General features: G+C 36.9%; 1 protein-coding gene and 1 pseudogene across 3 annotated transcripts; both read left to right on the forward strand.

Annotated features, from left to right (window-relative positions):
* Window positions 1-283: 283 nt before the first annotated feature.
* On the forward strand, window positions 284-6434 carry LOC147478149 (protein DOG1-like 3; annotated as a pseudogene).
* Window positions 1669-4544, forward strand: LOC147478150 (uncharacterized). Of its 3 annotated transcripts, XM_086584870.1 has the most exons (6): window positions 1669-1788; window positions 3325-3541; window positions 3645-3737; window positions 3968-4101; window positions 4198-4261; window positions 4365-4544. In XM_086584870.1, the coding sequence occupies exons 2-6, from the start codon at window positions 3391-3393 to the stop codon at window positions 4484-4486; spliced, it is 564 nt and encodes a 187-aa protein (XP_086440996.1). In that variant the 5' UTR covers window positions 1669-1788; window positions 3325-3390; the 3' UTR covers window positions 4487-4544. The 3 variants fall into 3 exon arrangements, with proteins under 3 accessions (XP_086440996.1, XP_086440995.1, XP_086440997.1); XM_086584869.1 differs by lacking the exon at window positions 1669-1788 and having other exon boundaries at window positions 1833-3541; XM_086584871.1 differs by lacking the exon at window positions 1669-1788 and having other exon boundaries at window positions 1833-3541; window positions 4410-4544.
* Window positions 6435-12807: the final 6373 nt, after the last annotated feature.

The following is a 12807-nucleotide window of genomic DNA, read 5'->3' on the forward strand; positions in this document are numbered from 1 at the left end:
TCTTTTATGTAGAACCACTACATTTTGAGTAGTTAGTCGGTTTTGGTTGTTTGCAATATGAGGATATTTTCATCTACTTCTTGTAAAATTAGGTGACGTGTCAGTTTTCTATTTTGGTCAAATTAAAGTATTAAATCCTAATTTTTTTTTACCCGAGTCTTAGGACTACTAAATATTCTTAACTGACCCTCTAGCCTAATTTTATGATAATCAAAACTAATTAATTAAAAAGTACGGGATATTACAAGATGAAATAAAGCTTCGCCTACTCGAGGAAATCAACATGAAACACTACGAAGAATATGGTGCAAGTCGAGCTATCCTTGCCCAGGACAATGCTCCATACTTTTTTTGTCCCTCTTGGGGAAGTTCCTTTGAAAATTCTTACTTGACATTAGCAAGGTGTAGACCGGCCCTCCCAATCGATTCAACTTGTTTACACACTATATGGTGCAATTTTTTTTTTTTTTTTTTTTTTTTTTAAATTGTTAAGGGTTATGATAGACCCCAACATGCATTCATTTTAATATGTTGTACACAATTCCTTTAGCATCATTTTCTACTATTACATTCAGTTCATCCTCCATAGGACCTATGCAATATAAATTGCTAACAAAACTCATATCTTGATTTAGCAATGTAATCAGTGACTTTGTTTCCCTCCCTAAAGATGTATATGCTCAATCACTAGAGAGCTAAAATCTCTTTTTGCGAAGAATAATATCTTGCATGATATTCCTACTGATTACCACAGTAGGTTCTTTTCCATTAACTATATGAACTACTCTCGGAGATAGAGTCGAAGTTTACCATCAAATGTCATTACATCAACCATCATATCGAGATGCCTTCATACCTTACGCAATTCCCTTTAGCTCTTGAATCAAAATAGATCTTTGATTTGAAAAACCTATATAGGTTAGTAATACTACTCCATTCTCATACCCAATTCACTACTAAAAAAGGGGGTTTTTATCTCGGTTATGAAATTATCAATATCTCAGTTATGCTGATAAGTGAGATAATATGTCCCATAAACTAGTTATTAGCTATGAGTAGAATTATGTTATCTCGATTCTTATATATCCGAGATAAACCAAAATATAATTATCTCGCATGGTGTGGCACTGATATAATAGGAAATTTCAGTTATCTCCCACTCAATCGAAATAATTGAAATTGTACTAAATATCTCAAAGATTCAACCGATATAATTGATGTTAAACCAAATATCTCGGAATAGATAGGCAAAATAGATTAATAGAAAATAGAAATCGCGAAAAAAAGGAGGACACAATTAGATAATGGCAACCACCCTCTTCTCGTCCACTCTTCACACTCTCTCAAGACGAACTTCGGGGATGGCAACTTGGGCCCCATTGTGCTCCCGGCCTCCCAAGCATCTCGCTTCTCCACTCTCCAACTCAACTCCCTTTTCATCTATATTGCCCTCTCCAACTCAACTCTCTCTTCATCTGTATTGCCGTCTCCAACTCAAAACAATTCCTACTCCTTCCGGGTATGAAAATTTAATTTTTTACTTTACTTTTATGGATTGGGTTTTTAGAAACCGAATATCTAATCTTGGGCTGGCCACTAGTTAGTACAGAACCAAGTATCTTTTCCAATTAGAAAGAGGGAGAAGAAGTAGAGTCGAGAAAAGAAGGAGAAAATATTATAAGGAAAGAAAAGATGAGGAGGTGGAAAGGAAAATCGTCGAATTTTGGCGTCAAAACTTGGAGCTCGGTAGCTCGAAGTCGATTCTTGGAGTTGGGAATTTGCTAATTGGTGAGTAATCATTCTACCAATTTCTTATGGATTTGAAATTGAAAGTTTGGGTTTACCTATACCATTATTTTTCTTTAATTTGCTTTTATGAATATACATAGTTACTAAATCATGGACTATGGTGGAGGAGATATTTGAACCAATTGATATTATTGCTTAGTTGATTTAATTGTTTGAGTATGTGGTATGATTGTCTAACTGTATGGTTTGCTTAACGTTTGTGCTATAGTTGATGTTGATCCCTCACCTTTTTGTATTCTTCACATAAATTTTGGTGTGTATATATTGTTGTTCAGGTGGTGTTTATCAAGTGTATATAATCTGGTCATGAGTTGGCACACTGTGTTGGATTGCCTAGTATCATTAAAATCATGTGGGAAATGTTGACTTGCATCTTGAAATATCAGAGAATATAATTTTAGTTGTATTTGTGACTTGTATCCATTTTTTAAGTTTTGAACATTTTGAATCATTCATGAAACAAAAAAACTGGAACACTAGTACTTGTGTCCTGTTTGGAGCTAATGTTTGTATACTTCGAGTTTATGTTAGATTTTCCTCAAAACATGAAAAACCATGTTTCTTGGGTATGCTTTTTATAACAAAGTCGTTCTTCATTTGATTGCGAGTGTGAAAGGTTAGGAAGTCGATAAAGTACACCATCAGAAATCTGTCTTCTGAAAATCAGGATCTGCGTCAGTTTTGGAGCCACGTTTTCACCTAGTTTGGCTGAGATTCAAACCCATACTAAAACATGAAAAAGTAAGACCCGTGTGTCTTCTTTCCAACCCAGTTGGTCTCGGTGCATTCCGAGGCCTGTGGAGATACTTACGATGCCTAAAAGTTTGGTTGGCAGAAAACAGTGCGTCAGAAATCAGTTTCTGCGCATTGTGTTCGAGCCTACTTTTAGCATATTTAGAACGAGATTGAGAATTTTCGTAAAACATAAAGAAGTAAGGTCTGTGTGTTATTTTTATAACGCAAAAAGCCTCGCTGCTTACAGATATCTGTGGAAAGAGTTGTACTATTCCGAAGATAGCCCGTCAGAAATCTAGTTTGCTGAAAATCAATATTTTTACTGTTTTTGACCTAAGTTTTCTTCTAGATGAGCTGAGATTGGAACTTTGAGTTCTACCTAAAAAAGTAAGTCTACATAACCTAGTTTCTAAATAATCAAGTTACGTGTGATTTGGATGAATGTAGGGAATGTTTTTACTTTTACAAGTTGGCTAGAAAGCCTACCGTGCCCTCTTTCCAGGTGCACGGACCTATTTTGAGGAATATTTCTAGAAATGAAGTAAGAGCTTCTTAAATCATTCCTGGGCATTTTGTACGTTGTTTGTATCTAGGGTTCCGATGGGAGTTCCAAAACAATTCTAGAATTGAAATAAGATAAATGATTGATAATGACTGTTCATTTAACTTGTTGAGAATGTTTGCACTGTGCTAGTGACTATCGAGGTAAAGGTAGGTTTAAAACTCATGAGGGTGATGAGTGGAAGAAAAAGCCTGATATATCAAATTCATCAAGTGTAGTTCAGGTCACATCAGAAACATGATCTAGCACTAAAGGCACAGGTAACATCACTAGGCAAAGGACTTATGAGAACTCTGATTCAGTTTTTCAAGAGGATGCGATCGAGAGAAAGGAATGCAACATTTGCTCCGCCTGTAACAAGTGATTATCATAAGGCAAAAGTATTGTTTGTCTCTATTGCTTTCTCGCCACCCGATTCCCAATTAAAGCTCAAAGGTTGGTCAATAACTAGTTAGAATTTTCTTTTATTGTTGTATGACCATCAATTACGTGTTAACACACCTAGTTAGAACCTTTTGTTATTGTTGTGTGGATAAAGCTAGTTATTGTAATGGGAAAAGCACAGCTATATTAGTAGATCACTTCAATGCCCTTATCAAGCTTGCCCTTTCCGAAGACGCCGACGATCGAGGTACTCTCCTTTCTCTAATAATTCACTTCTGCTTCACTCTTTTTTTTATACTTCATTTTTTAGCACAACCCCACTCATGTTGTACCATATTATATATATGTCCTTTTCTTAAATGTTTTAAATGTTGATAAAAACTATTCAAATCTAAAAATTGTTGGTTTTTTATTGGATTTTGATATGTGATCTTTAGTGCATTAATTTATGTGTTCTATTTATCGGGTTGCTTCTAGGGGACGTCACTTGTTTGGCCATCGTTCCAATTGATATGAAAGTAGAAGCACATTTCTTCGCCAAGGAGGACGACATCATTGTCGGAATTTCTCTTGCAGAGATGATATTTAACGAGGTCGATCCTTCATTGGAGGTATGTAGGGAGTCGTTTATGCAATTCCTATCTCTATTATATTTATTTTAAATGCACAAAAGCGTCTATTTATTAACAACGTTTTTTCGCTCTTAGGTCGAGTGGTTTAAGAAAGATGGAGATTCTGTAAGTAAAGGGACACAGTTTGGCAAAGTTTTTGGTAAGGTCACTGCTACAACATTTTTATACTTGTTCAACCCTTCTTTTTTTTGCCCTTCTTCTTTTGTTTATATTCTCTTTTATTGTGTGGTTCTATTTCTTAGAAGTAATTTCTAAGCAATGTGAGGACCCTGTATCTATCCTACCAGAGCTTCATTGGGGTGAGATAGCTTCCCGTGGCACACATAGTAATGATGTCCTTGAGCAATCAAATAATTATGTTTAGGTAGGGGCCTCCACTAAAGTTGCACTTCAAGTTGAGTCCTCGGTTGCCAAGCGTTCTACTCGGGCGTGGAGATATTCTTATTGACATCAAATGTAGTTCAGCTCAGGCGTGGAGATATTCTTATTGACATCAATGACCGATTCCCTCGGGGATTTCTGTCGGATATATTTTCAAAGGAAAGATTGATGAAGACTCCTCTAGCATAAGTCCATTTATACGGTGATGGAACTGGATTGAGCATGAACATGGAAAACCATGATCCTAAACATTGGTCATTCTTTCAAAAGTTAGCATAGGATGAGTTTGTTAGAAATGATGTTTCTCTTATGGTTCAGGACCATCTTGGATATTCGTCTCCACTTACTAAAGTTAAGATCATGTTCGACATTGTTCTTTCTTATCTTAATGAAATGGGTTCTTTAAAGAATTTACTTATGTTGGGTTGCTTTTGTTAATTGGTGGTGATGTTTATGAATATGAAAAGGAATGTGGTGGTTTGGGACAGGTTTTTATTTGCTGGTTAATTGTCATGAGCAATACCAGCAAAAAATGACAAAGGGTGAGATAAAAGGTTGTCCAACAATCTCCCGGCCTTTCCAAAAGAATTTATCATGGTTATTTTTTGATATTATCTCGGTTTCAATAAAATAAACAGCTCAGTTTTCTTCTATACTAATTGGTTTCAATCAACAAGTTATCTCGGTTTTATTCTATATAATATCGGTTTTATTCTATATAATATCGGTTTTATTTAGAAAATTGAGATAATATATTTAGATAAGACGTCAGACTTCTGAGATAATTTAGTAACTTATTATCTCAGTTTTATAGAATTCTATTATCTCAGTGGATTTTACCTCAGTTGTTTTTTTCTAGAAAACCGAGGTAAAAACTCTAACATCTCACCTTTTAGCTGAGCTTATAAGCCTTTTTTTTAGTAGTGATTATACCTCCAAAACCTGAGTTATTAGCTAGTGACAAAGTACCTGTATGTACCACCATATTCGTACCCCCACAAGCGACCATTGTTATGTACCAAGGGTTGCATACTTGTGTTGCCCACTAGTGTGAGGGGAAAAGAGTGACCCACTTTCATTGTCCACTAGTGCGGCCTACTTACATTGCCCACATAATCGGCCATCTAATCTAGATACAAAGATGGCTAGATGTTTTTCATTTTAAAGAGCTTGGTAAGATTTTAAACAATTGTGGAAACTTTTCAACTGTTAAGGAAATTATATTCTTTAAACAACAAGAAATATAATTTCCTTCACATATAAATAAGACTTCTCATTTACAAAGAACTATGCATATGGAGACTTGATTATGGAAAACACTCTGAATACGTAGGCAACCACATGATTCAATCTTTCCTCTACCATAGTAAACACCCGTTACGACTTTATTAGTGTGTTTAGGTGAGTTATTGCCCAAACAATACCATCTGAGTTTAACATCATAGCAGGTGGTAAAGGTTTATTCCATAAAGATGAGTTTAATCCATGTGGTGCACAACTTGAGTCGCATCTACACGAGTTTTTGCAAGGTGTGCGTAAGGGAGACCTTGGTGAACTCTCGGCTACACAACTGAACCATATTAATGAACTCCAATGAAAACGATCAAAGAGTAGGAGATGGAAGCTCTCGACATGGATGGCTTGCTTGCAGGAGAACATTGCTAATCAACTGTTAGCTTGGATGGCATATACATCGAATAATCCTAGTGATACGGATGGGGATGTTGAGCACGCTATTGATGCAAGTGCTCTGGCCTTGGCTAGCTAGTGTCTTGGAAGAAGCAGATAAGCTGAGGCTAAAAACCTTGAAAAAGATGATCCAAATTCTCACACCACTACAAGCAGTTGATTTTCTTGTGGCAAATATGAAGCTTCACCTTGCAATTCATGAGAGGGGCAAAAGACAGTACAATCAACATGGAAGGACTTAAAGGAAAATTTGTTTAAAATATTTAGAAAATTAGCTAAATAAATATTATTAAGTAAAATTCGTGTATTTAACAATGTGTTGATTACACAAGGTAATCTTAATGAGATAGGAAACACAAAAGAGGAGATTGACCACCCTTAAAAGCTTACACAAGGAGGCATGTGTGAACTTTTAAACGGAAATTCTCTATGAAAGTTCTCGAGGGTGATAAAATTCTCTTTCCAATCTCACGTCAACTGTACAATGTTAATAATTTGGAGTTACCTGTCAGAAAGATGGAGATGAGTTTATGAGCAAATTTCTAGACACTTGGCAAAACCAAGAAATTGAAATTTTCACTCATTTCAATGTGATATATTATGGATATTGAGTATGTAGAAGGTACATGTATATGTGTTAAAGGATCAAGATCCTCAATGCCTGTATGAGGAGAATCAGAAGAGTAAGTACACATGTTGTATACATCTGATGTTTGGAGAAGAGTACGTGTTGGAGTAGATGTACTTACATCTATGTGCTTAAGATGTTTTTGCAACATTTTTACATAGTTGGCACTTGGCAGAGACTAGTATAATGGTATATTATTTGCTTCTTTTACCATACTAAGTGGTTATTGTCTATCTGTCTAGTCTTAATTTTACTGTGATTTTTGTACAACACAATTGAATCAATGTCAATACTGCCAACATAATATGGCGTAAGTATTGGTTGGTCATGTAAGTACCTTCTTCACATTCTGAATTTCTGTAAGTACGTATAATCTGCTGATAGCTAACACAGTTTTGTAATTGTTGATAAATGGGCTAAAATGGCATAGTGGAAGTATGTCAGGATGATGCATACAATATATCATCCTGTTGGCTCGCACCATTGTTACTGGAATTGCTGGTCAGGATGATACATACAATATATCATCCTGTTGAGCACTTGTTGGTTCACACCATTGTTATTGGAATTACTGATCAGGATGATACATACAATATAACATCATGTATGTCAGGATGTCAGGATGATACATATAATATATCAACCCGTAAGTCAACTTTGTAACCCACTATATAAGGGATCAAGAGAGAGAGAGTGGAAGAACTTTTTCTTTGTGAGAGAGTTAGAGAGAACTTTTTCTAGGGTTTCTAAAGAGTACGTGAGAAAGAGAGAAAACTTGTTGAGAACATTCTTTGTGAGTGATTCATTCTTTGTGAGTGATTGAGAGTTGATTGTTGTGTACAATCAAAACAACTCCTCTTGTAACTTTCTTCTTCATCTAGTGAAACCATCGATCTCGCCGTGTGGACATAGGCACATTGTCGAACCACGATAAATCATCATCTTGTGTATGTCTGTTCTTTATATAGTCTCTTTATGTTTGCTTTTGTTGATATTGTTGGTCTTGGGTAGTTGCTTGGAGAGTTGTTGAATACTTTGTTGGTATAAAGTTCAAACCTTTAAGGGTTAAACTAGTTTGTTGTTGATAGCTTCCGCGTTAATCACAACAATTGGTATGAGAGCGAGGTTTACAACCTTGGAATTTGAGTTTTGGGTTAACTTCCATAGTGCTCAAGTTTGTGAAGACAAGGTGTTTGATAAAATTCCCGAGTGAGTTTTCTTGTGGGTTACTTTGTGTGACTTGTAGAAATGGCTCCCAAGATGTCAAATGCAATGTTTGAAGAAGAGAAGTTTGATAAAAAAAAAAGCACAAGAATTGTCAGCAAAAGTGAGGTCGAATGAGAAGACTTCCACAAGAAAGTGGAAGGGTAGTTCTAAGAAACCTTTAAAACATGTACGGTGCTACAATTGCAAGGAAAATGGGCATTATCTAAGTAATTGCCCTAGTCCGAAAAAGAGTAATAAAATAAGTGGTAAGTTGGAGAATGAGGACGTGAGTGAAGCAAGTCTTGCTTCTGGATTTGATAGGGATGATGTAAGTCTTTCGGTGCCTACACAAGTCGACCACATGACCGATAAGTGGATTCTTAATTCCGGGTGTTCCTACCACATGTGTTTAAATAAGAAGTGGTTTACCTGTGAGAACTTGAGTGGAGGTTCCGTTTTGATGGGTAATGACGTTGCTTGTAAGACGGTAGGGATTGGAACTATACGAGTCAAGATGCATGATGGTGTGGTGAGGACTTTAACCGATGTGAGGCATGTTCCCGAATTAAAAAAGAACCTCATTTCTCTTGGTACCTTGGATTTTAAAGGCCACAAGTTTATGGAAAATGGTGGAGTCCTAAAGATCATTAGTGGCTCTTTAGTCATTATGAAAGGTCAAAGATATGGAAACTTGTATACTTTATTGGGTAGTACAATGATAAGCGATATAGCAGTGGGTATATGTGGTGATAATTCTAAGTGCACAAAATTGTGGCATATGCACCTTGGGTATATGAGCCAAAGGGGTCGGATTGTCTGAGTTGTGCAAGCGATGGCTACTAAAAGACTTGGAGAAACCAAGTATGGAATTCTGTGAGCATTGTGTCTATGGCAAACAATGCAGAGTCAAGTTCGGTATAAGCAAGCACAAGATGAAAGGTATCCTGGATTATGTGCATTCGGATATATGGGGACCCTCTAGAGTGGCTTCTAAGGGAGGTAACTGGTATTATGTCTCTTTCATCAATGATTATACACGCTATGTGTGGGTATATATCTTAAAGTCCAAAGATAAAGTTTTCGAGACATTTAAAAGGTGGAAAGCAATGGTTGAGAAACACACAGAAAGAAAGGTGAAGACTTTGAGGTCTGATAATGGTACTGAGTATACCTATGACCCTTTCAAGGATTTCTATTGTAATGAGTATTGCTAGGCGATTGGACGGTCGGGGGCACATCTCAGCAGAATGGGATGGCAGAGCGGATGAATTGAACATTGCTTGAAAGAGTGAGATGTTTGCTTTCCAATGCCAATCTTGACAAAGAGTTCTGGGCAGATGCAGTGGTCATGGCGTGTTACTTGTATAATAGATCACTAGTTCCGGCGATAGACTGCAAGACACCTTATGAGATGTGGATAGGGAAACTAGCTGATTATGATACTTTGTGTGTGTTTGGATCTAGTGCTTCCTACCACATGAAGGATAGTAAGCTTGATTTTAAAGCTAAGAAAGTTATATTCTTGGGCTATGCAAAAGGAGGAAAGGGATACGGATTATGGTGTCTTGAGAACCACAAATTCCTAGTCAGCAGTAAGGTTACTTTTTATGAGACTTTGGTGCTATATTTTAGCAGGCCAGAGAAGGCTGGAGATAGTGGTGATTCTATAAAATCTCAAGTGATTGAGATGGAAGCGTCAGAGGATGCTATAGAGAGTGAGGTTCTTAATGAAAAAACTATTCAACAAGAAGTAGAGCTACAACAACTTGAGCAGTAAGCTTTGGCTAGATCAAAGCCAAAGCGAAATGTGAAACAAGTTATGAAGTATAGGCATGATAAGCCAGTGAAGAATTATGGTTGACCGGACTCAGTTACATACGTACTGAATATCGAGGGTGATGTGCCAAACGACTTCAAAGAAGTTGTTAGAGATGGTCATTGCAAAGATTGGTCGGTGGATTTGTAGGAAATGGTGGAGGCTCATGACAAGTTTTGTACTTGGGAATTTGTTTCATTGCCTAAGGGCAAGAGAGTTATTGGTTGTAAAAGGTTCTCTATGGAGTTGAGTTCTAACATTGGTTGGAGGAACTCCAGATCCACTTATTGTGTTGTTGATTGATGTCTTTTGTAGGCATGGCCCTTTGTGGGCATTATTGCTCTTTGTGAGCATGACTCTCTGTGAAGATAGCTCTTTATGGCCTGGGCACAACACACCCTTTGTGGGCATGACTCTGTATGGGTGGCTCTTCGTGGGCAAGACTCATTGTGGGTATGGCTCTTTGTGGGCAAAGCCCTGCGGGGCAAATTGGTGGCGAGTTCGAGATGTGGTTTTGAATACTAGTTTCTTGGTGGATAGTGTTCGGCTCAGTTTTATGTGTTAAAACCTCACCGAGGTGGAGAATGTTGATAAATGGGCTAAAATGGCATAGTAGAAGTATGTCAATATGATACATACAATATATCATCCTGTTGGGCACTTGTTGGTTCGCACCATTGTTACTGGAATTGCTGGTCAGGATGATATATACAATATATCATCATGTTGGGCACCTGTTAGTTCACACCATTGTTATTGGAATTGTTGGTCAGGATGATACATACAATATAACATCGTGTATGTCAGGATGATACATATAATATATCATCGACCCGTAAATCAACTTTGTAACCTAATATATAAAGGATCAAGAGAGAGAGTAAAAGAACTTTTTCTTTATGAAAGAATTGTTGGTTCGCACCATTGTTACTGGAATTGCTGGTCAAGATGATACATACAATATATCATCATGTTGGGCACCTGTTGGTTCGCACCATTGTTACTGGAATTGTTGGTTAGGATGATACATACAATATAGCATCGTGTATGTCAGGATGATACATATAATATATCATCGACCCATAAGTCAACTCTGTAACCCACTATATAAGGGATCAAGAAAAAGAGTGAAAGAACTTTTTCTTTGTGAGAGAGTTAGAGAGAACTTTTTCTAGGGTTTCTAAAGAGTGAGAAAGAGAGAAAACTTGTTGAAAACATTCTTTGTGAGTGATTGAGAGTTGATTGTTGTGTACAATCAAAACAACTCCTCTTGTAACTTTCTTCTTCATCTAGTTGAACCATCGATCTCGCCGTGTGGACATAGGCACATTGCCGAACCACGATAAATCATCGTCTTGTGTATGTTTGTTCTTTACATAGTCTCTTTATGTTTGTTTATGTTGATATTGTTGGTCTTGGGTAGTTGCTTGGAGAGTTTGTTGAATACTTTGTTAGTATAAAGTTCAAACCTTTAAGGGTTAAACTAGTTTGTTGTTGATAGCTTCCCCGTTAGTCACAATAGTAATTGTTAATATAATTGAAAACTATGCATACACCCGTAGATTTAAATACTTTAAGATGGTATATTGACATACTGTATATAAATCAAGATAGAAAATGCTCAGATGTAGTCGTCTTAAATAAATAGTTTCGGTTTCTGAATAACAAAGTCTGCCTAGCATTTGAAGGCCGACAACAGGATGAACTCGACCTAAAAGTGAATGTTTTCCAGTTTATTGGAATTGGAAGAGAGCCCATGTACTAGAGAGCTGAACAAAGCCAACAGAGCCTGAACAGAACCAAATTGCAATGCACTTACTTTTATTTATATTAATTTCGGAATCTCGGACCATAGTGAAGTCAGATTTTAACAGAGTTAACATGAACACACAAACCATGCGTTGGCACTGATGATGATGTATGAATCAGTTGGTTTTGGTAGCTCGAACAAGTATGCAATTCCGACCATCATGGCATAAATGTGTGTTGGCTATGTTGCTATGATGGAAGAAGCAGCTAAGCTGAGGCTGAAGGCTTAAAGATATCGATAATCAAAATTCTCCTACCATGCTCTTCAAGTGGTCCTAGTCACCACGGAGTCCTGCCGTGCCAACCAGGTATTTCTCACGGTAAGCCAGGGGATTGCTCCCGCTTCTTAAGGGATTGAAAATGATTTGCGTAAACTATACTAATAAAACTTAGTTTCGACTCAAATTTCTGATCATATTAAACAAACAATCCAAAATTACATATTCAACTTGGAAGTTATAGAGGAGACAGGTGAATGGTGATGAGCAAATTAATGTAGGACTATCCTCGAACAATAACTAAAGTTAACCACAATGAGGCAAACAGTCACGAGTGTAAAATAGTGTTCGTGCTAGGTTAAAACTTGGTGTTTCGTTATATAAAAGCGAGGGGTAGAGCGCGCGGTTAAACCTCTGGTCGCAGGCGTAGATGATCTGGTCTACAATATTCATATGGAAGAGGTATACATGTAACATGTTCCCTCTTTTTGCACCACCCATGCATGGTGAGATGAAGCTTCTTATTTTATTAGCCATTAGCAACTCAACGATCTGTATTCATGAGAAAATGTTAAAGAGAATCACATTCCAAGTTTTAAGCCTCATTTTATCTTGCCTCATCAAAATACTTAGTAATGCAAGTTCGAATGCCTAAAGAAGCTCATGAACATTGAACAAGAAGAAAGGGGTATTCCTAGTTCCTTCCCTATTTTTTACGAAGACGAAAGCATGCTGAAACCTCACCATTTCAAAAATGGTACTTGTGTGAAGGACGAAAGAAAGTGGTCATCTTGGAGTTACTTATAGGCAGGAATCAGATCTGCATCTTCGAGGTCTAGATAAATTTTTGATTACTCTTAGATATTCACTCCTTTAAATCATGTGAAGTAATTTTGTGAATTCAAAAGTGGCAATATTACAATTTAATTTTACCCAAG

This window comes from Coptis chinensis, chromosome 9 (genome assembly GCF_015680905.1).
Source record: "Coptis chinensis isolate HL-2020 chromosome 9, ASM1568090v1, whole genome shotgun sequence".
NCBI lineage: Eukaryota > Viridiplantae > Streptophyta > Magnoliopsida > Ranunculales > Ranunculaceae > Coptis > Coptis chinensis.